The sequence below is a fragment of the Balaenoptera musculus genome, chromosome 19 (genome assembly GCF_009873245.2).
Source record: "Balaenoptera musculus isolate JJ_BM4_2016_0621 chromosome 19, mBalMus1.pri.v3, whole genome shotgun sequence".
NCBI lineage: Eukaryota > Metazoa > Chordata > Mammalia > Artiodactyla > Balaenopteridae > Balaenoptera > Balaenoptera musculus.
The window spans coordinates 56041976-56064914 of NC_045803.1; the positions used below are offsets into that span (position 1 = coordinate 56041976).

General features: G+C 50.5%; 1 protein-coding gene across 1 annotated transcript; it reads right to left on the reverse strand.

The window, feature by feature from the left end:
• Positions 1-3795: 3795 nt before the first annotated feature.
• Positions 3796-17864, reverse strand: KCNG4 (potassium voltage-gated channel modifier subfamily G member 4). Its single transcript, XM_036834305.1, has 4 exons — positions 17779-17864; positions 17195-17401; positions 15335-16094; positions 3796-5264 (listed from the first exon to the last, which is right to left on the reverse strand). Coding segments are annotated over exons 2-4 (1533 nt in total). The 5' UTR covers positions 17197-17401; positions 17779-17864; the 3' UTR covers positions 3796-4493.
• Positions 17865-22939: the final 5075 nt, after the last annotated feature.

The following is a 22939-nucleotide window of genomic DNA, read 5'->3' on the forward strand; positions in this document are numbered from 1 at the left end:
AAAGTGGACCGGGCAGTAGATTAGATTAAAATATTGCATCCGAGTTAAATGTGCTGACATTGGTAACTGCGTTATGGCTTTGTAAGAGAATATCCTTATTCTTAGGATCTACGTACCAAAGTATTTCCGGTCTCCTTGGGCTCTCCATCTTAAAACGGAGTTGGTTTACCTTAGAGCTTCTATTCTTTTACTTGGGGGAGGAGTCATAGATTCCTTTGAGAACCTGATGAAATCATTGAACACTGCACTCTGAAATGCACATAACGTACACGTGCTTTGTTTCGTGTCATCTCCAGAGATTCCCAAACCCCTTGTGGAAACTCTTGGCTGGGAATCCTTGGACCAATGGTCTTCTGATAGACTTTCCAGTTACTACCTTCTAAAGTTCTGAAAGCAAAGTGCCATGATATAGTCATCTATTCTCAAATGGTCCACAAAAGCATACTATATAGATAATAAAAAAATAGAGAGAGCAAACGATAAAACAAATGGGGCCAAATGTTTCTTAAAAGGCGTATTGGAGTTGTCTATGTACTGTTTTTGTTCTTTGCAACTTTTGGTCAGTTTGACATGTTTCCCAAATAAAATGTTAAAAAATCAATTGCGGGGTGCCTAGTAATCATTCAACAAGTGATGCCAATCATGAGCATTTCGACAAGAAGAACGGGAGGGAGGGAGTTTAACGCCACTGGAGGGAGGTGGGCAGGGGGCATGTAGAGCCGTGCAGCCAGGCACTGGGGTGAGGCACCCAGGTGGATGGGTAGGCAGGTGGCGGGAAGCTGGTGCACAGAGATCTTCATGAACTCCTATTCAAACTTGAACTACTTGCTGATTTTTGCTATGGGAGCAATTCTGTGGATTGTCAGGAACTGTGGTCAGCTTTTCTTTCTCACCTCTCTCCCTGTTTCTTACCTGCCCCTCTCTCTCCATCGTATAAGTTGTAGCAATGAACTTCCAGAATCCCAGACTGTCCACGCTGGGAGGGAATTTAACAACCATCTCATCCACCTTCTCCACGGGATCAGTGAGAAAAGGAAGGCCCAGTGAAATCAATTTCCATGCCCATGTTATACAAAGGGTTAAGTGTTGGTACCCAGGGACCCCAAGACCACCCTCCTTACTCTGTTCAGGGTGGCATGGCAAAGTGTTAGAATCTTGTCTTGAATATTTTCTTTGAGGTCTTGGGCACTGTTTCAGATGAACCTAAGAGCTAATATACTAGAAAGAGTGTCCTGCTGGGAATCAGGCTGCTCGGATCTAACTAAACGAACATGCTGTGTGGCCTTGGGTAGGTGGCTTTCCCTCTCTGAGCCTTCGTCTCGCCATCTTAAAATGCAGAAGTTGATTTACTTAACTTCTTGTCCTTTTTCAGGGGTCATGGATTCCCTGAGGGTTGATAAAATCATTGAACCCTTTCTCAAAGCTGTGCATTTTGAGACACACATAATCTCCAGACGTTCATGGACACCTCATGGAAACCACTTGCTTAGGCTGTCTTCTGATGGGCCTTCCAGGTGTCAATTTCTCCAGTCCTAAAAGCTATGAAAATAGAGTCAGTGGGTCGAGCCCCACTTGCATTGCGTTGAAGAATTAACCCATCCATCCTCAGTTCACTTGGGCTCAACTCTGGCTATAGAGAGGTGTTGAACCAACATTTTAAAGTTGCCTCTGGGAGCCGCATGAAAATAAGCTTAAAGTAAAGGGGCCTTTGCTCTTTTGCCTTCAGCTGGAAAATTTTGACTTTTGGCTGCAGTCATGCCCATTGGCCTCCGAGAAAAACAAGTCCTTCTGGGAATCGCAAGACTCCTTTCAGCCAATGGGGATGAAGAGACCGCCTAGCAACTCGCTGGTCATCCCCATCCCACCCAATCAGCATGAAGGAAAGGCTGCTCTGCCAGGCTAAACACAAGGAGGCCCATCCCCCGGGACGTCGCAGGGAGGAAAAAAATAGAGCCTTTAATTAAGCCCCACATGTGAGCGATCAATTCCAATTTTCCACTTCTAATTTGGTAAAGGATTTCCACCGGGCATGTACTGAGACGTTATAGAGCCTCATAATGTTGGTGATGGGCTCACCTATTTTTCTTTTAGTCCTGGCACATTTTGTTCAGATGACTGGTATGGGAAACAGAGGAAAACGGAGAGGCCTGGGTGGGAGCCAGTCACAGGATGGGCTGAGCCAGAGTGGGGAGTTATTGCCTCAGGCACGCAGCACAGAAAAGTCTCCAATCAGAAGAAGAAGGACCGATATGGGGCCTGATGTGGGTCCCAGGCCTTCCCTGATCTGGGGTGAGCTCGCCCCCAGTGGGGGACATGACTGAAACGGGGGAGGGTATCTAGAAATTTGCACATTCTTTTAAAAATCATTATTTGCAAGGGCTGCACCTTGGGATTCAGAGCTCTCCACCCACACAGCAGCCCTGAGGGTCTTCGTGAGACCCCAGCTGGAAAACCACAGACCTAGCCCAATGCCTGAAACTGACAGAGAGGGGCTAAAGTCACAGGAGGCTTTTCTAGGGGGTAGGGCTTTTCCTTGTGAGACTGGCCACCTTGCCACTATGCAAAGCGCCTATTTGGTGGAATAGCATGGGAAGGACTGGGGGGTGCCCTGCTGACTTTTGGGGGGTTAGAGGGACGGGGACATGGGTGTCTGTCAGCTGGGAGGGCATCCGGAGAAGTCAAAGGGAGCGAGGACTCCCCACGAGATCAAGGCCAGCTTGAAGCTAGATGCTGATGTGGGTGGCCCCTGTGCCAGAGCCCAAGGCCACACTGACCCTGGCGTTGAGGTCAGGGGAAGGCGTGTGCCCAGCACATAGTAGGCCTGCACTAAATACTAGTGGAATGAATGAACAGCACGTTAAGTTGTCCCCACTGATGACATGCTAACACGCTTGCACGTGAACTACATCAGATCCACAGGTCCACGGTCTTCTCTCCATCATCCATTTGCAACCCCGTGCTCTTTCTCAGCGGATTTACAGCCGACGGCGTGCAGCTGTGCACGGCCGAATCACTGGTGGGAGGTGCCATCGAGGCCCCTCCCAGGTGTGCTCAGCTGGGGAACAAAAGATGAGACTCCAGGGCTGCCACCACCTTGTACGATTAATGACGTGGAGGAGGCAGGCCCTCATGGCTTGCCTGACCTGCTCGACTGTTCCCTGTTCCCAGCTGGTCCTCCTGCAACCCATCCCACCATCATGATCATTCACACCTGCAGTCCGCTCACATCACCCCTTTCTCCAGCATCTGCGATATCTCCTCTCCATCTACCGAAATGTCCCAGTCCACTACACAGCATCTCATCCCAGCCCACCTTTCCAGCTTCATCTCCCAAAACAGCCCAAACAGCCCTCCGCATTCAACCCCTTCCTGTGTCTCTGTGAAGCCGTCCGTGAGCAGACTGCCCAGAATGCACCGCTCTTTCCCCTCTGCTCAGGATGCACTGCTTTTGTCTCTAATGACTTGGTCCTACCTCTGCCTCCTACTCTGGATGCAAAGGGCCGGGTCTGTTAATGAATGAATGGATGAGCAAATGAATTCATTTAAATATCAGCCAAGGACGTCTATTCTCTGGCATCAAGGGGTCGGGGTGGGGGGAGGGGGGAGCAGGCAAGGGGCAGATCCTAAGTCTGCCCTCGTTTCTACGCTGCATCTGTGGTGGCTTAGCTGAGAGTGGAAAGCCCAGGTCCCCGCAGTGCTGGAGGAACCAGCTGCAGGAATGGTCCTCTCAAGGGACAATGCAGTGCCCTGTGAGAGGTAGCCTCTGCCAAGGCCAAGGACCGGATAATTGGACGATGTCTCACCAAGAGCCCAGGTGGCCAAGGAGGACCTGCCATGCTGACAAGTGCCGCTCCTGTCCAGGTCCCAAGTGCGTCAGGAGGGGTGGCAGGCCACCATCCCCCACTGTGGGACTTAACGTGGAGGCCAGTTCTGCCTTCTTGGCTAAGAGCTTCCAGAGCTGGGGGGAGGCAGCTGCATTAGAAAAATGCCATTGGTGGTGTAAGTGGTAGAAGAACTGACCCCGGCTAGAACCCCCAGTAGAGCTGGGTGGAGGGACCTGATCAGAAAGGTTTGCAGTGACTGAAACCTCCAGTTCCTGGGGGTGGGTTGGCCCAGGAAAGAGGGTCTTCAGGGAGGAATGGAATTCTGTAGGCTTGGTCCTCTAGGTGTCTGGAACCTAGCCTGGGTTGTTGAAGACTCTGCAGGGAAGGAAACGAGATTAAAGGGAGACAGACCCAACCCAGCAAGCGAACTTGCTTGTGCTCAGCGAGGGGCAGGGAGAGAGGAGACGGCAAGTGACGTGGACGTCGTGGCCAGGGGGGGTCAAGAATCACCCAACCAAACATCTTTGGCCTCAAGCCCCTCCTAGCTCTGGGAGTGACCCCCAAGCTCTAGAAACACACCACTGGATGATGTAGGTGCTGGTGTTCTCCAGTTCGTGTAAGCCGAGGGCGATGGGCTGAAGATCTGGAATATTCAGGGGGGATTTTGAGTTACATGTATGCGATGGGCAAGGCAGGGCCCTCCAGGATCAGGTCTTGGACGTCGTTTAAGAGTTCGCGTTCACTGGCCGTGGCCGCGTTCTGCAGGCGGCGGAAGCGAGCCTCCAGCCTCTCCTGCTCCTTCTTGAGCTCCAGGTAGGAGTGCGAGAAAATGTGAAAGATGGACGTGGCCGGGAAGGCCATGATGAGGATGCCGCTCAGGATGCTGCTGAGCGCCACCATCTGGCCCGGCACGCTGCTCGGGACCATGTCTCCGTAGCCCACCGTCGTCATGGAGATGACGGCCCACCAATAGGAGGCCGGGATGCTGGTGAACTCCAGAACTCGCCCGGACTCATTCTCGGCCACGTAGACCAGAGGAGCGAAGAGGGTGATGGCTACGCAGAGGAAGAGGAGGAGCAGGCTAAGCTCGCGCGTGCAGCGGCGCACCGTGAGGCCCAGCGTCTGCAGCCCCAGCGAGTGGCGGGCGAGGCGCATCACGTAGAGAATGCGCAGTGCCCGCAGCACGCGCAGCGCCAGTCCCGCCTTCTCCAGGTACGAGCTGCGGCTCGGCCTCGCGCCGTCCGCCTGGGGCTCGTCGGACACCGCGAGCGACACGTAGTAGGGGGAGAGGGCCAGGATGTCGATGATGTTCAGGGGCCCTTGGAAGAACTGGCACTTGTTCTGGGCCTGGACAAACCGCAAGCAGAACTCCAGGGAAAACCAGGCCACGCAGACGGTCTCCACGATGAAAATGGAGTAGCACTTACGCGAGCACTCCCCCTGGAGAGGCGACAAAACGCACGGTAGGGAGGGGCCGGGTAGCAGCGTGGGAAATGGCGAAATAAGCACACTGAAAAGCAATGCTGTAGATCTGTAATGATACCGATATCGATTCCATATGCAGAGTCTCTGTACTAAAGATATATTCTCTCTATATTTTATATATTAAATATATATTAATAATATATCAACACGTACTAATATATAATATATTAATATTTATAATACACATAATATATTACTGTAATATATATTATATAATACATATCACAATATACTGATATATTAAGTATAGCGTATATTAAACATTAAATATATATTCTCTATATATTCTTTGTATAGTATATGGTCTCTATAGTCTATATATTATCTATCTATCTATCTATCATTTATCTATACATCGATAGAGCCCTGTCGTAGACTCTTAGTCATCTGCCAAAACCCCCTTTTTACATAGTTCTCAAGTAGTGGCTGTGCGCATGGCCAGTCAGCTAGATCAGAGACCACTTTTCCAGCCTCCCTTGCAGCTAAGCATGGCCGCATAACCAAGCCCCCACCCACAGAATATAAACAGAGGTGATGCATGCCACCTCCAGTTCCAGGAGTTTAGTGTTGGCGTGAGTTCCTGCACACTCTTTCTCCCCTTCCTGTGAGCCAGGACAACCCAGATGGCCCTGCACCCCAGCTGAGAAACAGCAGATCGGACCAACGCCCTGGGAAGGATGAGCATCATGGTGGGAAAAATCTGGGTGTCAGAATGAGAGCTGCCCACTCGCCTCGCTCCCTCTTTATGAGAGAAACCAGCTTCTATTGTGTTGAAAGCTGTTCTGTCGTGAGGCCTCTTGGTTAGAGCAGCCAGGTTTCTCCTTTATGACATAAACACCTCTTGGGTACCAGGCACTGCTCTGGTGCTGTCACTTAAGCCCCACAGTGATGCCATGAGCAGGCAGCCCGGCTTCATTTACGGCCCAGGAAATGGTCCCGAGCACTGAGATGACTTGCCTGAGCTCACATTCATAGTAGATGGTCTCCCAGAGATTATGCGCTGTTTTGTAACTATTTTGCCCGCCATCCCGCATTCATTCATCCAACAAAATTACATGGAGGACTCACCTTGTGCCAGGTCCCATGCTAGACTCCGGAGGTAAAGGACTAGAGAAGCAGACGTGGTTTCTGGGGGCTTGGAGCCTGGGGCAGGCCGAGAGGACACCGGCAACCCTGTGATGCGGATTGTGATGGGATCCTGAGATCCCAGCCAGGTGGGGCTCCAGTGGGTTCCTCACTGTGTCATTCACACCCCTGCCCCTGCCCCCAACAGAGACTTCCGCTAGCCCCTCTGCTACTCAAAGTGTGCCCTGGACCCTAGAGCATCAGACTCCCCTGGGAGCTTGTTAGAAACACGCAATCTTGGGCTCCACGGCATCCCTGCGGAGCCAGAATCTGCATTTTAACAATGATTTGTGTGCACAATAAGGTTGGAGAAGCTCTGGTCTAGTGCAGTGGTTCTCAGCCTTGACTGCACGTGTTAGAATCACCTGGGGGGGGGCTTTGAAAAATCCTGATGTCCAGGTCGGGATGCCAGAGATTCTAATTTACTTGATCTAGGTTTTAGCCTGAGTGGTAGAATTTTCCAGAAGCCCCATCAATGATTCTCATGTGGAGCTAGAGTTGAGAACCTGACTCTAAATATTACATCTACATCTTCATCTCTATCTGCATCTATCTCTATATTGTCTCCATCTGTGTCTATATCTCTATCATCTGTATCTATGACGGATGAGTGAACCAATGACCAAAGCCAGTTGATTGAGTGAAAAGCAAGATGTTGACAAGCGCAGTTTTCTTTGGATTAAAAACCTCTGACGTGGAAAAAGAAATTATTTCCAGTGCCTGGGCTCACAGGAATACTAAACTGAAATATTCTTTTTGTCTGGCCTTTGAAGAAAGAAACAGGCTGGACCGTCCTGATCTCTATTTGCCGGTGCAGTGCTGGGTAGCTCTCTCCCTTGGTTCTCTGCCTCGGGAGGGTTGAGACAAACGGAAATGACGCAGGTAAAGAAGTTAGCAGGCTGCTGCATCTGCAGGTACATGAAACATTGTAGGTACCCGTTTGAGATGATTCACTGGTTGCAGACATAGCCTGCCTGGTCTGTTTAAGGGTAACTATCCTTCTCCTATCCTGGATTTTACAGGAGGCTGAGGAAATTCTCCAACACACTGGAGGTCTTTGCCATGACTGCCTGGGGTTTGCTTCAGGATTCTGGAAGGCTCAGGAGTTTTGGATCCTGATTCCCTAGTCCTGCTGCAAACTTGCTGTGTGACTTTTCCGTGGTCACTGCCGCTCTCTGTGCTTTAGTTTCTGATGAAGAGGGTGGAACAGAATCAGTATTTCTCAAAGCTGATTCATAAGCCCTGCATCAGAGTGCCCCAGAGTGCTTGTTACAAATGTGGATTCTGGGGCCCCCATCACAAAATCAAAGCCCTGGAGTGAGGCCCAGGAATCTGCATTTTGGCAAGGCCTCCTGTTGACTCAGAGGCACCTGGAAGTTTTTCAGCCTCTGGGCCAGATTCTCTCGATAAGTCCTCTTTCATCACTGACATTCTGGGAGTTTTTTCTTTGGTGTAAGAGCCTTGTGTGGCCTGGGAACAGTCTTCCCAGACCAGTGACCCAATAGCTCAGGAAGATGACTCCTGGGAGGCAGAGGAGGCTCTGTGGGCCCTTCCTCCCTTTGCCTCTGGTGCTGGCTTTTGGATGTTCCAGGTACGCACCACCCACCTCCCACCGGCCACCTCCCTGCCCGGCAACAAGGGCTCTGCCGAGTCACCCCCTGCATTGCTGCTCCGCTCTGTATCCTAAACCAACCTCCCAGCACTGGTCCTCAGAGAAATGCCCTGTTAGCGGCCGGCATTGGAATGGCAGGGGTTTATGGGGTTCGAGCTGAGAAAATAATTCCCAGGCCAGGCAATATTTGAAGAAAACTAGAATGGAAGGAAAGAAAAAGGTCACTCTCTCTCTGAGGGAGTTTCTGGTTGTATTCTGTAGGTAGGATGAACGACTCATCCTGGTTTGCCCAGAACTTTCCAGGTTGGGCAACAGACAGTCCCAGGTCACCAGAACTTCCCCTCAGTCCTGGGCAAACCGGGATGCTTGGTCACCCCGCTGGGGGGCTTGTCACCGTGAATGAGGCGTGCTCTGATTCCTTCCTGCAATGCAGAGGAACGTGACCAGCCCCAGGAAGGCCGGAGGGGTGAACGCCGTGAGAGCATGGACGAATGTCACAGACAGATGTGGGGCGATGTTTCCATCCAGGTGAAGTCCGAGAGCAGGCAAAACTCACCTGAGGTGGACAGAATCACCAAAAGAGTGGCTGCCTCTGGATGGGGTAGGGAAGACCACAAACGGACCTGAAAGAACATTCTGGGGTGATGGGAATATTCCATATTAAACAGGGCTGTGGGTGTGCCCCATTTGTTACATTGGACAGCTAAGACTTGTGCATTTCAGTGTATGTAAATTTCACCCATAAAACTGTAAAATAAAAATAAAATGAATGATCATGGTGCTAAATGATTGCGGGTGGGAGGGGGTGGAGAGAGAGAGAGAACCAGAATGGCAGACTGTGGACAATCGTGAAAGCTGAGACATGGGTACTTACTGGGGGTTCATTAGATTATTCTATTTACTTTGTAAATGCCCCAAATTTTCCATCCGGGAAAGTTTTTATTTATTTTTTTTAAATCAGAGTTGGAAATGAACACCACAATGAGATACCACTCCACACTCACTAGGATGGCTGTGATTATAAGGACAAAAAATAAGTGTTAGGAAAAGGGGATTAAGTGGTACAGACTACTAGGTATAGAATAAATAAGATACAAGGATGTAATGTACAGCACAGGGAATACAGCCAGTATTTTATAATATCTTTAAATAGAGTATAAGATACAAAAATATCGAATCACTCTGTTGTATACCTGAAACTAATATGATATAGTAAACCAACAATAAGAAAAACAAGTGTTGGTGAGGATGTGGAGAAATTGGAACCTCCCAGACATTGCTGGTGGGAATGTAAAGTGGTACAGCCGCTGTGGAAAACAGGTGGGCAGTCCCTCAGAAAACTTAAACATACATTTGCTATATGACCAAGCAATTCTGCTCCTAGGTATATACCCAAAGGAACTGAAAGCACACATCCACACAAAAACTTGTCCATGAAGGTCCACAGCAGTGTGATTGATAACAGCCAACAAGTAGAAACAAGCTAAATGCCCATCAATAGATGAATGAATAAACAAAATATGATCTCTCCATATGATGGAATATTATTCAGCCGTAAAAAGGAAGTCCTCACGTGCTACAAAGCAGATGAGCCTTGAAAACCTTATGCTCAGTGAAAGAAGCCAACATAAAGACCATATATTGTATGATTCCATATCTATAAAATGCCCAGAAAAGGCAAATTCATGAAGATAGAAAGTATGTTCGCAGTTGCCTGGGGCTGGTGGGATGGGGGCGGGGAGAGGATGGAGAATAATTGGAAGTTTGTGCAGTATTGCTTTTTAGGATGATGACAATGTTATGGAATTAGTGGGGATGGTTGCATTACTGTATACTAAAAATCACTGATTTGTGCACTTGAATATTTGAGGGTATGAATTATATCTTAATAAAAAAGAAACTCGAGTTTGAGTCTGAATGGCCAAGTCAGTCTGGGTGAGGCAGGGAGTGAGGTCCACAGCCTTGCCCCATCCTTTCCTGAAGCTCCAAAGCAGAGCTGCTCTGAAGGGCTCCGGGGTCAGAGGGAGGCCAGGGCTCTCTGAGGACAAAGCCATTGTCCCTGAGGGTCCATCCGGACAGGCTGTCCAGCAGATGGGCTGCAGGTGCAGCGAGGGCCAGTTCTAGAAGTTCCATCTGGGAGGGACTCGGGGCCAAAGTCTTGACTTTGGAGTTTCCCTGCACCCTCTGTCTCTCTCACAGCAATGCCTGCCACCTCCCTCTTTGGGAATGAGGCCAGAATCGGCCACGTCTTACCCGCTTAACTCAGTGCTGGTCCCACTGCCCCATTCAGCAGTTCCACCCACCTCCCTCCCTTTCCTTCCTCCTGGCTGTGAAATCCATCATTTGTGCCTCTGGCACTGGCCGCGGTCCTCCCCCTCCCGGTGCCTGGTGGTGCTGACTCACGCCTCTCCCCAGAGCCAGGTCTCTCTGCCATCCTCCCCTCCTTCAGGCCCCTTCCACGGTCCTCTCCCTTGTCCCCCTCGCCTTGAGCCGCCGTCCCTCCTCCCCAGCCCTGCCCCTACCCTTGGCTCCCTCTTCCTAGCCGCCCCGACTCCCCAACCCTGGCACATGGGGGCTCTGAGGGGGGGGCTAGGAATTGGACGCACAGAGACCAGGGCAGCGTGGTGAGGCAGGAGGGACAGCATGAAGTATGTATACTCAGGAAAGGGGGGCCCATCCAGGAAATGGGGAACAGTGCTTGTTGGCTGGGATATAGGGAGACTCAGCAGGGGGCAGGGAACCCCCCCCCCCCCCCGCCACAAACTCCCAAAACAGGTTAAGAAGAATTCCATAAAGCCATTACCAAATGTCACTGAACACAGAGAAGCTACAGAGCGGGCAGTTCTCTATGGAGCTGATCCATGATCCAAGAAAGGGCCAGGTAGGAGGAGACACTGGCTTCAGCACGAGACTTTCTATCAAAGGCGGGGAGGAGTGGGAGGGAACTGCAGCCCCAAAGGTGAGCTGCACCCGCACCAGGAGGGAATTGTTCCATCAAGGGCCCCCAGTGGGTCCACCTGGTCTTTAAAAGTCTCTCTGTAAAAAAAAAAAATATCTCTGTGCCTTCCTTCCTTCCCCATCCCAGCGAGACGCGGAAAGCACAGCACAGGGCACAAGGGGGTGGGGGAAGCAGAGCCCCGCCATCCCACCCCCAACCGCACCGAGGCTCTGCTCCCATCCAGTGCACTTTGCACAAATGCAATCCAGAGTGTGTTCCTTCGCAACATCCCCGAAGTCCGAAGCAAACCTCTGGGCAGAAGTAGAAGCTAGAACAGGAGGCGATGTGAGAGCATGTGCCTGTGCTTGTCCCCAGGGGTCCCACGGACCTGGGAGAGAGTTTGAGGAACAAAGCAGATGTGCAGGCAGGAGGGGCATGAGCGAATCCCAAAGGTGGGTAAAAATTGCCACTGCTGGCTCTGTGCCGGCACATCATAAATAAACCATCAGTCCTGTTGCCTCCCTCTGAGCAGGTGCTGTCATTATCCTCATTTATAGGTGAGGAAATAGAGGCACAGAGAAACAGAGTGACTCGTCCGAGGGCAGAGCCAGGTAGCAGCAGTAAGGAGGAAGAAAAAGGTCAAGAGAAAAGGACCATGTGTTCAGCTGTAGCTGCCTGGTGACCTTCTGACTCCCCCAGAGGGGGGACAAGGTGCTCTGACCAGCAGAGAGGCCAGGCAAGGGCTACAAGGAAAGGGCGCTAGGGCTAAATGGCAGGGGTGACAGCCCTGGCAGAGGACTCGGGCGGAGGGAAGCAAAGAACCTGATGAATCCACCACTGGATGGATGGATAAACACATTGTGGCATTTACAGACAGTGGAATATTACTCAGCCCTAAAAAGGAATGTAGAACTGACATAAGCTACAACACACATGAACGTTGAACACGTTATGTGGAGTGAATGAAGCCAGAAACAAAAGGCCACATATTGTATGATTCCATTATATGAAGTGTCTGGAATAGGGACACAGAGACGGAAAGCAGGCTGGTGGTTGCCAGGGGCTGAGGGTGGGGGTGGGGAGGGGCTGCCTGATTGGTCCAGGGTTTTCTTTTGGAAATGTACTGGAACTCGATAGGGGTGTTGGCTGCACAACCTTAAGAACATGCTAAATGCCACTGAATTGTTCACTTTAAGATGGTTAATTTTATGTTATGTGAATTCCACCTCAATTTAAAAAATGGAGCTGGGATGCTCAGGATATAAGCTCCAAGAAAGTGAGAAATTTGTCTTATCTGCAGCATCTAGAAGAATAGACTTAGTAGGCACTCAGTGACTGTTGATGAATGAATAAAAGGATAAATGTGGTGACTTCCTGTTAACTAGTACCTCAGTGAATAATGATGATGACTAACATTTTTTGAGCACTTCCTGTGTGTCGGCTTTGTTCCAATCACTTTACACGAATTACTCTTTTAATCCTCACCATAACCCCCTGAGGAAAGGGCTAATAGCATCCCCATTTTACAGGTAAGGAAACTGAGGCTCAAAGAAGTTAAGTGACTTTTCTGAGATCATTGAGTTCATGAGGGGTGAGGCCAAGATTCAAACCCAGAGCGTTGGCACTCAGAACCATTACCCTAGACAGAGAAGCACTTCACAAAGTCCAGATGCCTTAGAAATGCTAAGTGCCACTGAGGCTGAGGGTCTAGCCTACAGGTAGAGGGCCGAGCATTGGAAGAAGGGGTGCAAGGGGTCAGGTTTTAGAGCCAGGCAGAGGTGAGCTCAAATCTTGGCTCTGCCACTTACTAACTTTGAGCTTAGGAAAGTGATAAAAAAAACTTCCCTGAGCCTCAGTTTCCTCATCTGTAAAATGGGAGTAGAAGTGGTATTCACTTCCCAAAGCTGTTTCAAGGATTAAGTCCATCCTGTCAAATGCCAGCCTCCTGAAGGGCACTTAATAAGCATCAGTTCTCTCATCCCTTCTGGGCTGAGCTCCCCCAGGGAACCCAGCAGAGTCTGAATGCTTCTGGAGGTGCTTAGGCACTTGGCTTGGTCTTTCCTGTCCACAATGCCTCCTGCCTCCTCGATTTTAATTTGTAATCTCAGGCACAGACCTTGCACCCCAACTGCCAAGTTTACTCAAGGGATGTTGCCGTAAGAAGCTAGAAGAATTAAGGGCAAACAAAATACTTTCTTCACAGGTGTGCTAATTCTCCAGCCCTGCGTGCCACCTCTTCCACGTCTGATGGAGGTGTTCTGCAAGTCACATCCCCTCAGGATGACTTGAACCCTCACGCCTCTTGGGCACTTCCTGTCCCCAGAAGTAGCTGCCCAGCTTTGCAGTCGGTGCTGAATCGCTGCTTTCAGACTGATAAATACAAAATACCAGGCACGTGTGGCTGGGAAAGAACATCGTCTTTTTATGTAAATGTAAGGGCGCAGTTTGAAAGAACAAAGCCCACCTGGTCCTCAGCCTCCAGGCTCTCTGAATTACCATCGAAATAGACACACATTTTTTTGGAGGGCTGCATCTCCCAGCCCCTCTCCGGGCAGAACACCCAGGGGTGGCTTCACAGTTGCACAGAGGTTGCCACTGGACCGGGGGCATCACCTCCCTCGTCCCACGAGGAGAAATGGCTGCCTGATTCCCCGGTTCTGCGGGCCTCTTACCCACCTCTGATTTAATTTTCCAAGTCCCTGTCACACCAACCTGTGTTCATACCCTGGGTAATTTTCAAAGCATTAGGCTTTGAAAAGAGCTTGTCCCTCTGCACAGTCTAAATCCTGGCTCCCTGAAAATCCATCCCTAAGAGGAACAGGCTTGTGAAAAATCCAGGGGTCCTCCCTCAGCAACAGGGATCAAGGGCACCCTTAGGGGACAGGGGACGGAGGCCCCTTACTTTGTCCTAATCTTTTTACTGCAGCGTCCACATGTAAATATTTCTGTGAACAAGCAGGCTATTAAATTACATGATTTCGTGCTAAAGAATGAAAAAAAATGCCTACAATTAGAGCTATAGCCCTCTCTATGGGGAAAAAAGCTGTTTGAAAGTTGAAACATTTTGGGTGGTTTTCTTTAGGACAAAATACTAATAGGTTGAACAAGATACATTTTAGTCAGCAAACATTTATTGAGAGCCTACTCCGGGTGTGAAGCAATGGCTGGTTCTCCATCTAAGTCCTCTCTATCTGGAAAGTTCTCTGATCCTCCCTGGGATATATGTTTAAGAGAAGGGAACTTAGGTCAACTGACACCAGTTATAAACCATATACAGCCTGCACTGCCTTATGTATATGTTTTATTTATCGGCTCTCTCTCTGCTGTAACGTAAGCTCCATAAGTTAGGTGATGGGGAGCCATGTAGGACAATAGAGCAACATTTTAACTTAGGAAACAATCCAGTTCTCAGTTTGAAGCTCTCCAATAACCTTCCCAACAAAATGTTAGATTCTTATCTCATTTCTCAGACCATCTGGCTCCCTGGGGGGTGTGGGCGGTCTCCCACAGCTTCCCGGAAAGAGAGGGCAGGAGTGGGCAAGCAAACGTTTCTGCTCTGGCCTCCTGGGGCAGGGTCACTTCCAAATCAACTCATCTGTGAGCTCCCCATCCGGTGGGACTGATTGGGAGGCTCAGGAACAAGGGCCGAGAGTCTCTGCCATCATCGGCATCTTCACTCGGTTACTCCAAGGAAGCTAAGTGCCCTGAACCTCAGTTTATTCATCTGACAAATGGAGCTGAGATGCCCACGAGAAGGTTGGCTTAAGGAGGTAGGGAATCTGGTCCTGGTCTAGTGCCTGGCACAGAGTAGCTGCTCAGTTAACATGCGATGGGTGCATGGACTGTGTACACCTTCATAGTGATGTCAGCTGTCTTACGGAAGAGGAAACTGAGGCTCAGAGAGGTGGAGCAATTCGCCAGTGGTCACAGAGCCAGGAGAGGCCGGGCTGGGCCAGCTCAGCCCACTAAGACCACGGTGGCTTTGTCAATGCCTGGCGCTCTCTATCAGAGGCAGGGCCCCTCATGACTTTCACGGGTGCCCTTTATGTGCTTCCTTCTTCAAAAAAAAAATGTATAAAACTATCTTTTACCACTGCATTGGTCTGAAAATGAGCACAATTCACACTGGATCATATTTCTTTCTTTTTCGGTTGTGTGGAGTGTGGGATCTTAGTTCCCTGACCAGGGATCGAACCCACACCCCCTGCATTGGAAGGGCAGCGTCTTAACCACTGGATCGCCAGGGAAGTCCCTCTTTCCTTGTTGTTTGCAACGATATTAAACGTTTTCGTGGGCCCTCAGTGCCGCAGGTCCCGGGCACCATGCCCGGTAGAGAGATGGAACACTCACCTTGCCCTCCTCCGCCCTCAGGTCCGGCATGGTGCTAACGCACAGGCTGACGGCCATGGTGGCCACGAAGAGGATGGACAGACAAGCAAAGACCTTTCCGGGGAGCCCCGACTGCGGGTTCTCCACCATCTCCCGCAGCCGGTTCCTGAAGAGCGCCCCGCGGGACGTGTGCACGGCGGGGCGGCCGGCTGCCCGACGCTGCAGCGTCTCCTCCGTGCGCAGCTCGGCCACCTCGTCCAGCTTCCTCAGCAGTGTCTGCAGGCAGCACGTCTCCAGATTGGCTTCTTCGATCCCCCAGTAGGTCAGCTCCTCCTGGAAGGACAGCACACACATCTCCTGGAGGAGGACCAGCTTGCCTGCCGCCAGGAAGCTCACGATCACCCCGAAAGCGCTGGGGCTCCGGTCAAAGAAGAACTCTTGGTTACCCTCGTCGTAATCGTCGCAGAGCTGCGCGATCTCCTCGTGGCTCCGGCAGAAGCGGAGTTTGCTCAGGCGGCTCAGTGGAAACTCGTCCAGGGTGCTCCACGGAAGGAGGTACCGCTTGCCCCCCACGTTGACCAGCATCTCCTTCTTCAGGTCCGCCGTCCAGGAGGCGTCCTGCGCTCCCAGCTTCCGGGCCCTGCGGTAGTAAATGCCCTTGATGGATGGGGGCTCCACGGGGCGTGGCAAGAACTGACTCAAAGGGCCGCAGGAGCCGAGGTGATGGTGGCCGGGATGCAGGCCCCTGTCTCTGGAAGGCATGGCTATCACCGAAGACGTCCTGGCGCCCGAAAGGGACAAGAGCAAGAGAACGGGGGAGACATCAGTCTCAGGGCAGAGTCCTAGACAGTATCTCCTCATGTCTGCTTTCCTGCAACTGCATCTGCATCATTTATTCTTTTAATCTTCCATCCAACACAGATTTACTGAGCACCTACTATGCGCTTGGGATCTCAGTGAACAAAAAGAGATGATGATGACATCCCTTCCCTGATGGAGCATTTATTTATATCTCAGAAGAATCTCCCTGGAACAGCTGTGTCACTTTCAGGCTGTGTGGTCTTGGGCATGTAGCTTAACCTCTCTGATCTCAGCATTGTTATGGCAATGACAAGACTTGTCCCAACTTTGCAAAGTACAGTTGTTGAAAATAGAGCTTAGGGTAAAACTTTGTCAAGTTCACTGCCAGGTTGCGATCCCTTACGGACTGCCACCCCAGGTAGGTTTCTCAGCCTCTCTGAGCCCTTTGCTTCATCTGCACAGCTGGGGTAGTTTGAGTACCCACCCCACTGGGCACAGTGAGGGTTATATGCAGTAATACACGTGAAGTGTATATTAAGAACACTTCTAGATGCTTCTGACATGCCAGGCACTGACCCACATGCCTCTCCTATGTTAACTCATCTCAACAACCCCATGAGGTAGACATTAGTACATCCATTCTGCAGATGAGGAAATTGAGGCCCAGAAAAGTTAAGTATCAAGGAACTGTATGTGGCACAGCGTCTGACTCCCAGGAGAAGCTCCACAACGATCACCTGAGCCCTTTTATTTGCTTTCCCACTTAGAGGACTTTGCTATCAATGAGAGCACTCCTCCGTGTTCATTGGGTGCTTGCCTCAGCCACCTTGCTGTGTGACCTTGAGTCAGTTACTCCCCCTCTCTGGGCTTCGGTCTTGTTATCTGTGAAATGAAGGGGCCTCTAATGCTCTCTCCATTTCAGACCTATTTGGGATGCTTGACTTACAGGAAAGGTTTTAGATTTAGCCCATGCATTAAAAAAAATCATCGCCACAATATTTCTCATCCTCAGCCTCCCACAACTGTTTCCTGTGCTATTCATTCTAGCCAGAGCTGTTTCCAAAGCATCCATAACCTTACATTCCAAGATGCACTCCAATCAAGAGAAAAACTCAGCAGCTGAATGGAAATAAAAGTTCCTCTCAATTTCAGAGCCAGTTGGGTTCCAGCAGACAGCGAAGAGTTGAATCACAGCCGATGCATTTCACACTTGCTCACCACACAATAGTCTGTTATTCTGCGTGCATTACTTCGTTTACAATGTACGGCCAGAGAACGATGAGCAGCCTGCAGAAAGAAGAGTATTTTGAAATCAGGGGAGCCGCTTCCCAAGCGTTCTTGTTTTCCAAGTGAAAAGACGCAGAGCCAGAGAGCTGAAGTGACTCATCCAAGGTCACACAGCGAGTCCCAGTGCAACCGGGGACTGTCTCCCAGCCGGGGGCTCTTTCTAGAACCACCCAAACTGCTCTTTCTGAATTCACTGCACAAACCCAACTTTGTTACCCACTGCCCCCCAGAAATAGCCAGCACACAAACCTTCCAGAGCATGGGAAAGGTGTTCACTCAAAACAGTGCTTTGACAAAGGACGTTTAAGGGCACCCTGCAATCCGCGCCCCCCGCCACTGCAGCAAACACTAACTTCTTCCCCCAAAGTTTAACTCACCCTCCTGTCTCAGGGAGCCTCTTTCCAGCTGTTTCTCTGCCGGGCAAGGGGAGCCCATGTCTCAATGCCCAGGGAAGAGACAGGTTTGTGGTGAAGATGAAGGGGGAGAAAAGAAAAAGCCCGAACACAGCAGTTTCTGGCAGAGTTAGTTTTCAACCTTCCTTTCCTTGCCTCCTTCAGAAACCAGAAGTCCGTTCATGCTGCAGCTCTCTCTCCAGCAGCTGCAGAAAAGCCCAGGAGGAGTGGGGTGGGTTTTTTTCCAGTCCCCTTTCCCAGAATCCCTTTTCCCCATGAGAGGTGAGGGTCTGAGGGGTTCGTGCTGGGAGGGAGCTGGGCCAGCCGTCCTGCTTCAGCGGTGGGCTCTGCACTCTGAGTCCCACCGGGAAAGCCAGCGTGGTCCTGCAAGAGGAGGGGGTGGGGGGATGGGAAGGGCTTAGAAATAATCTCTCCATCAGCCAGGCAGCAGGCAGGAGCAGCCGCTGCTCTGCCAACCGCCTGGAAGGCAAGGACAGCTGTCCGCCCTCCCTTCCAAGGAGGAGCAAAACTCGGAAGGAGCGGAGGGCAACTTAGGGCTGGGGCATCTGCAGCTACCTGTCTGTGGCACCCCGGAAGCTCCTCGGGATGTGCTGATGATGGGTGGGTGCTCAGGTTGAGGCTGGAGGAGGAACTGCTTTTAACTAGCCCAGGCCTGGGACAGGTGCAGAGAAACCCAGCATCCAAGCGCTGGGTGGGAGTCCTGGAGGCTGCGTGATGGACTGGGAAGGGGTGTGAGCTTGGAGTCGTACACACCTGGATCTCTGGCTCCCATGTAAGTGGATGGGTGGCCTTGGACAGGTGACTTTGTGCCTCTGAGCCTCAGTTTCCTTGTTTGTAAAATCTATGAGAAGGAGAGGGGGTTTGGGGAGAGTCACGCCAGAAGGCACAGGGCAGCCTCCTTCTGTGGGTTTGACAGCATGGTCGGGATAAAGAGGAAGAGGCCCAGTTCTAGGGCCTGCGTCCTGGCTTCAGCTCCGCACTGCCTTGCTGTGTGTCCTTGGGCAGTCACTTCACCTCTCTGGGCCTCAGTTTTCTGCCCGGTCCAATGAGGACAGTGGAAGCGGTGACGGCTAAAATTGCAAAAGCATCTTCTCAAGTAGGCGCTCAGTGTTCACTGGCTCTATCTGATTTTCTTAAGAGGTTCTGAGGTCCAATCTCTTGGCTTCCAAAATGGGGTCATTATTATCAGCTCCATTCTGCAGATGAGGCCTGGAGGTCTAGGGAAGAGGCTTGCTCAAGTCACCTTGCTGATTGGAATGCGCACTTAACAGAGACTTCGGGTTCTGGTGCAAGGATCTGGAAGTAACGAAGTCCAAGCTTGAGTCTTCCGAAGCTACCTGGAGGCGGGTGGCAGGAGCGGGGGAACCTCCGTGGGCTTTCTGCAGCCCGGGCAGTGGGAGGAATCCAGACAGGAGCAGAGGAGCTGATGGAATGGAGCCGGTCTAGGGTGGCACTTTTCAAAGGGTATTGCCTGAAACCTGAGGGTTCTGCACAAATGATCAAGGGGGCTGGAATGGAGCGGGTCGGGGGGTGGTGACAAAGAAGAGGGCAGGGAGGGATGAGATTCTGCCTCACCATGGCAGCTTCAATCAGATCGGTTTCCCATAGTGCGTCTATAAGTGTAACCCAAATAATTGCTGTGGCCCCGCAAGGCGCAGTCACCACACTCCGCCCACTCCGAGAGACCCCAGGGCGCCTGTTAGTGATGGAGACGCTCTGCCCCCTTCACCTGACTCCCCAGCTCTCTCAGACCTCACAGCTGCTCCAGCACCTCTCATACACGAGATTCCAAAATCACCTTTCCAGCTCCTGCTGGCTTTTTCCCCTCCTCTCTCTCTCTCTGTCTCCCCACCTCCCCCAGCTCTTTATTACTTATCTCGATTTAACATCTCTGGCCAAATCTCCCCCAACCTGTTCCCCTACCTCTCAGTTCTCTTTGGATCTGGAGTGCATGGGTTCCAATCAAGAATTTACCACGTCCCTGCTGGGTGACCTTCAGCAAGTTTCTTAACCTCTCTGTGCCTCGATTTCCTCATCTGTGAAATAAAGATGATAGAACCTACCTATTGGTTTGTTATGGGTATTGAACATGTCAATTTACATTTATAAGGCAAGCAAGAAGAAGAAGAGTGTCTGGGGCCAAGCAAGTCCCATTTAAACGTTTGCTGTTACTGTGATTATTATCTCAACAAGTCACCCACAAGAGACCCAGAAAAGGGAGGAAAGAGTCTGAGCTCGCGGGGCCAGCCAATGGCAGGCCAGTGCGCTTTCCACAGCCTCAGTGCCTTCTATCAGCGCTGTCACTTTGTCCAGGCATAGGTCCTATGACTTTAGCCTGGTGTCCTGGCCCAGGGCATTCAACTGAGTCCTTCCACAGGGCTTGGTAAAGTCCTAATCCCCTTTTAACGTAATGCCACTGCCTTCCTGCCCACGATATTTCCCCCGTTGTGTACACTTGACCTCAGCTAATCAGAGAATGTAGCCAGGGCCCCATCCCTTTCTAGCCTCTTCTAAGTCTGGGATACAGGACAGCCTAAGCCGGCCCATCCTCGTTCTCTTCTGAAAGACTGCCACCTGCCATATTTTTCTGATAAAGGGATGGCCTGTGACCACGAATGAGTCTCCTAGGGCTGCTGTAACAAAACACACAAATGTAGTGGCTTAAAAGAACACATGTATTATCTTGTAGTTCTGGAGGCCAGAAGTGCCAAGTGGATCTTAGGGGCTAAAATCAATGCCTTGTCAGGGCTGCACTCCTGCTGGAGACTCTTGGGGAGAGAGACTCTGTTTCCAGTTCCTAGGGGCTGCCCACACTCCTTGGTTGGTGGCTGCATTACTCTGACCTCTGCTTCTGTCCTCACATCTCCTTCCCTTACTCTCCTGCCTCCCTCTTATAAGGACCCTTGTGATTACATTGAGCCTGCTGGATAATCCAGGATACTCTTTGAATTTTAAGATCCTTAACTTAATCACATCTGCAGAGTTCCTTTTGCCCCATCAGTAACATATTTGCAGGTCCCGGGGATTAAGATGTAGATATCTTTAAGCCCGGTGAGACCCATTTTGGACTTTCGACCTCCAGAACTGTGAAATAATAAATGTGTGCCGTTTCAAGCTGTTAATTTGGTGGCATTTACTACAGTAGCAAGGGCGAACTAATAGAAACCCTGACTGGGGGAGGGGCAGGCAGGTCACAAACCAGTCATCAGAGAGACTTGCAATTTGTCGAGGAGAAGGTCCTGCCTTGTCTGCACAGCCAGGCCTGCCAGCACCTGCTTCCAGAAGTTAAGATCCATCCATCCATGCAACAAATACTTACTGAGATCTACTCTGCTGCAGCTGTCGCTCACTGGCTGTGTGACTTTGGGCAAGTCACCTTTCCTCTCTGTGCCTCGGGAGAGATGGGGTAATGATAGTCCTTACCTCACAGGGTTAGTATAAGGCATGAATGAGTAAATGCACGGGAAGCGCGACTTCAGAGCCTGGCACATAGTAAATGCTCCATAAGAAATTAGTATTTTCATCGTCACTGTCGTGTATTATTACAGGAGCTCAAGCCTCCTGATAACAGAGCATGAGAAGAGCAGATCCCAACGTGTTATGAGTGAGCAGAGGAGGCAAATAGACGGTGGTGGGCTGTTAAATGATAATAACTGGCTTTCTGGGGGGGAAAATGCTGATTTGTAGCATTTGCCAATTACTGTGGTGTAAATACTCCTATCACTAGACTTCGTGCTGACAACAAAACATCTCGGCTCTTGCAAGCCCGTGCCCCTCGGCTCCCTGTATCACAGCACACGCGGTTCACCAGGCGACCAGGGTAACACTCCCCAAGCAGGACCCTCCCGTTAAGCCTTGATGGGTAGGCAGTGAGTACGTGCTCTCTGCAAGACAGCAGAGAGGCAGGTGGGAATCAAAAACGATGTGCTTCTCTACCTTGCCGAGGGCTACAAACTACACTGGCCTGGGGGAGCCTTTGGTGATGAAAGCTGCAGTTCTCCACCCTGGAACATTCTAGCATCACCCTGGGGAGCTTATAAAAAAACCCCAGCGACTGGGCCACATCCAGATCAGTGAAATCTGATAAATTATATGTGTTTTTCAGAGCCCCCTGTAACTCACTCAGATACTGCTGGAAGCAGTGTAAATTGGCACGATCCTTTTTGGTTTTTTGTTTCGTTTTTTTGGCTGCATGGCTTGCGGGATCTTAGCTCCCCAACCAGGGATCGAACCCGTGCCCCCTGCAGTGGAAGCTCGGAGTCCTGACCACTGGACCACTCCCCTGGTACCACCCTTTTAAAGGGCAATTTGGCACTATTGACCAAAACAAGAAATGTGGGTGCCCTCTGACCCACAATCACATGTCTAAGAATTTATTCGGCAGATATGCTTGTATATGTATGCAAAGACAATTGTATAAAGATATTCATTGCAGCATAGTCTGGGATAACAGTGGATTGGAAATGACTGAAATATCCCTCATTAGGGGGCTGGTCATTTATTTATGACTAAATAAATGGTAGTCATAAAGGCAAGAGAAAACTCTTGCTTTAACTCCGCTGTTAAAAAGAAACAGGAGAATCTGTATGTACTGACGTGGAAGGACCAGCACAGTGCATAAAGTTCAGGGTGCAGAACAGATGACCCTGAAAGCACTAGTTTGTTTGAAAATAGACAAGAGGTGTGTGTGTGTGTGTGTGTGTGTGTGTGTGTGTGTGTGTGCAGAGAACAGTTATTTCTGAGAATGGGTAAAATCTAGAAATTGGGGTTGCCTCTGGGGAGGGAAACCCGGGAGTCTGGGGAAGAGGTGGGAGGGAGAGGGAAGTTTCCTTTTCTCTCTATCATTGTGTACTATTTTATTTTTAAAAACCATGGGCATGTATTGATTGAAAAATTTCTTTTTAAAGTTAACTTAAAAGGCATCTTGGTGCCAGGGCGGGAGGAGGCGCCATCCGGGAAGAAGGAGATCATTTATCAGCACCCTCACTGCAGTGACCTGATCAAGGTCCTTGGACCACTGGGGTCACTCAGCATGACCTCACGGCTGAAACCGAGGCAGCCCAGTAATCTTCATCATGGACTTGCAGTAAAAGCACACTCGGATCATTTCCCACTGAAGAGTCCC

What these genes read in the sequence shown, in the direction of transcription:
- KCNG4 (XM_036834305.1), bottom strand. An exon ending in TGAGGGCGGAGGAGGGCAAG is followed by an intron (nt 5,265 to 15,334) that starts GTGAGTGTTCCA and finishes TCGCCTCTCCAG; the next exon opens with GGGGAGTGCTCGCGTAAGTG.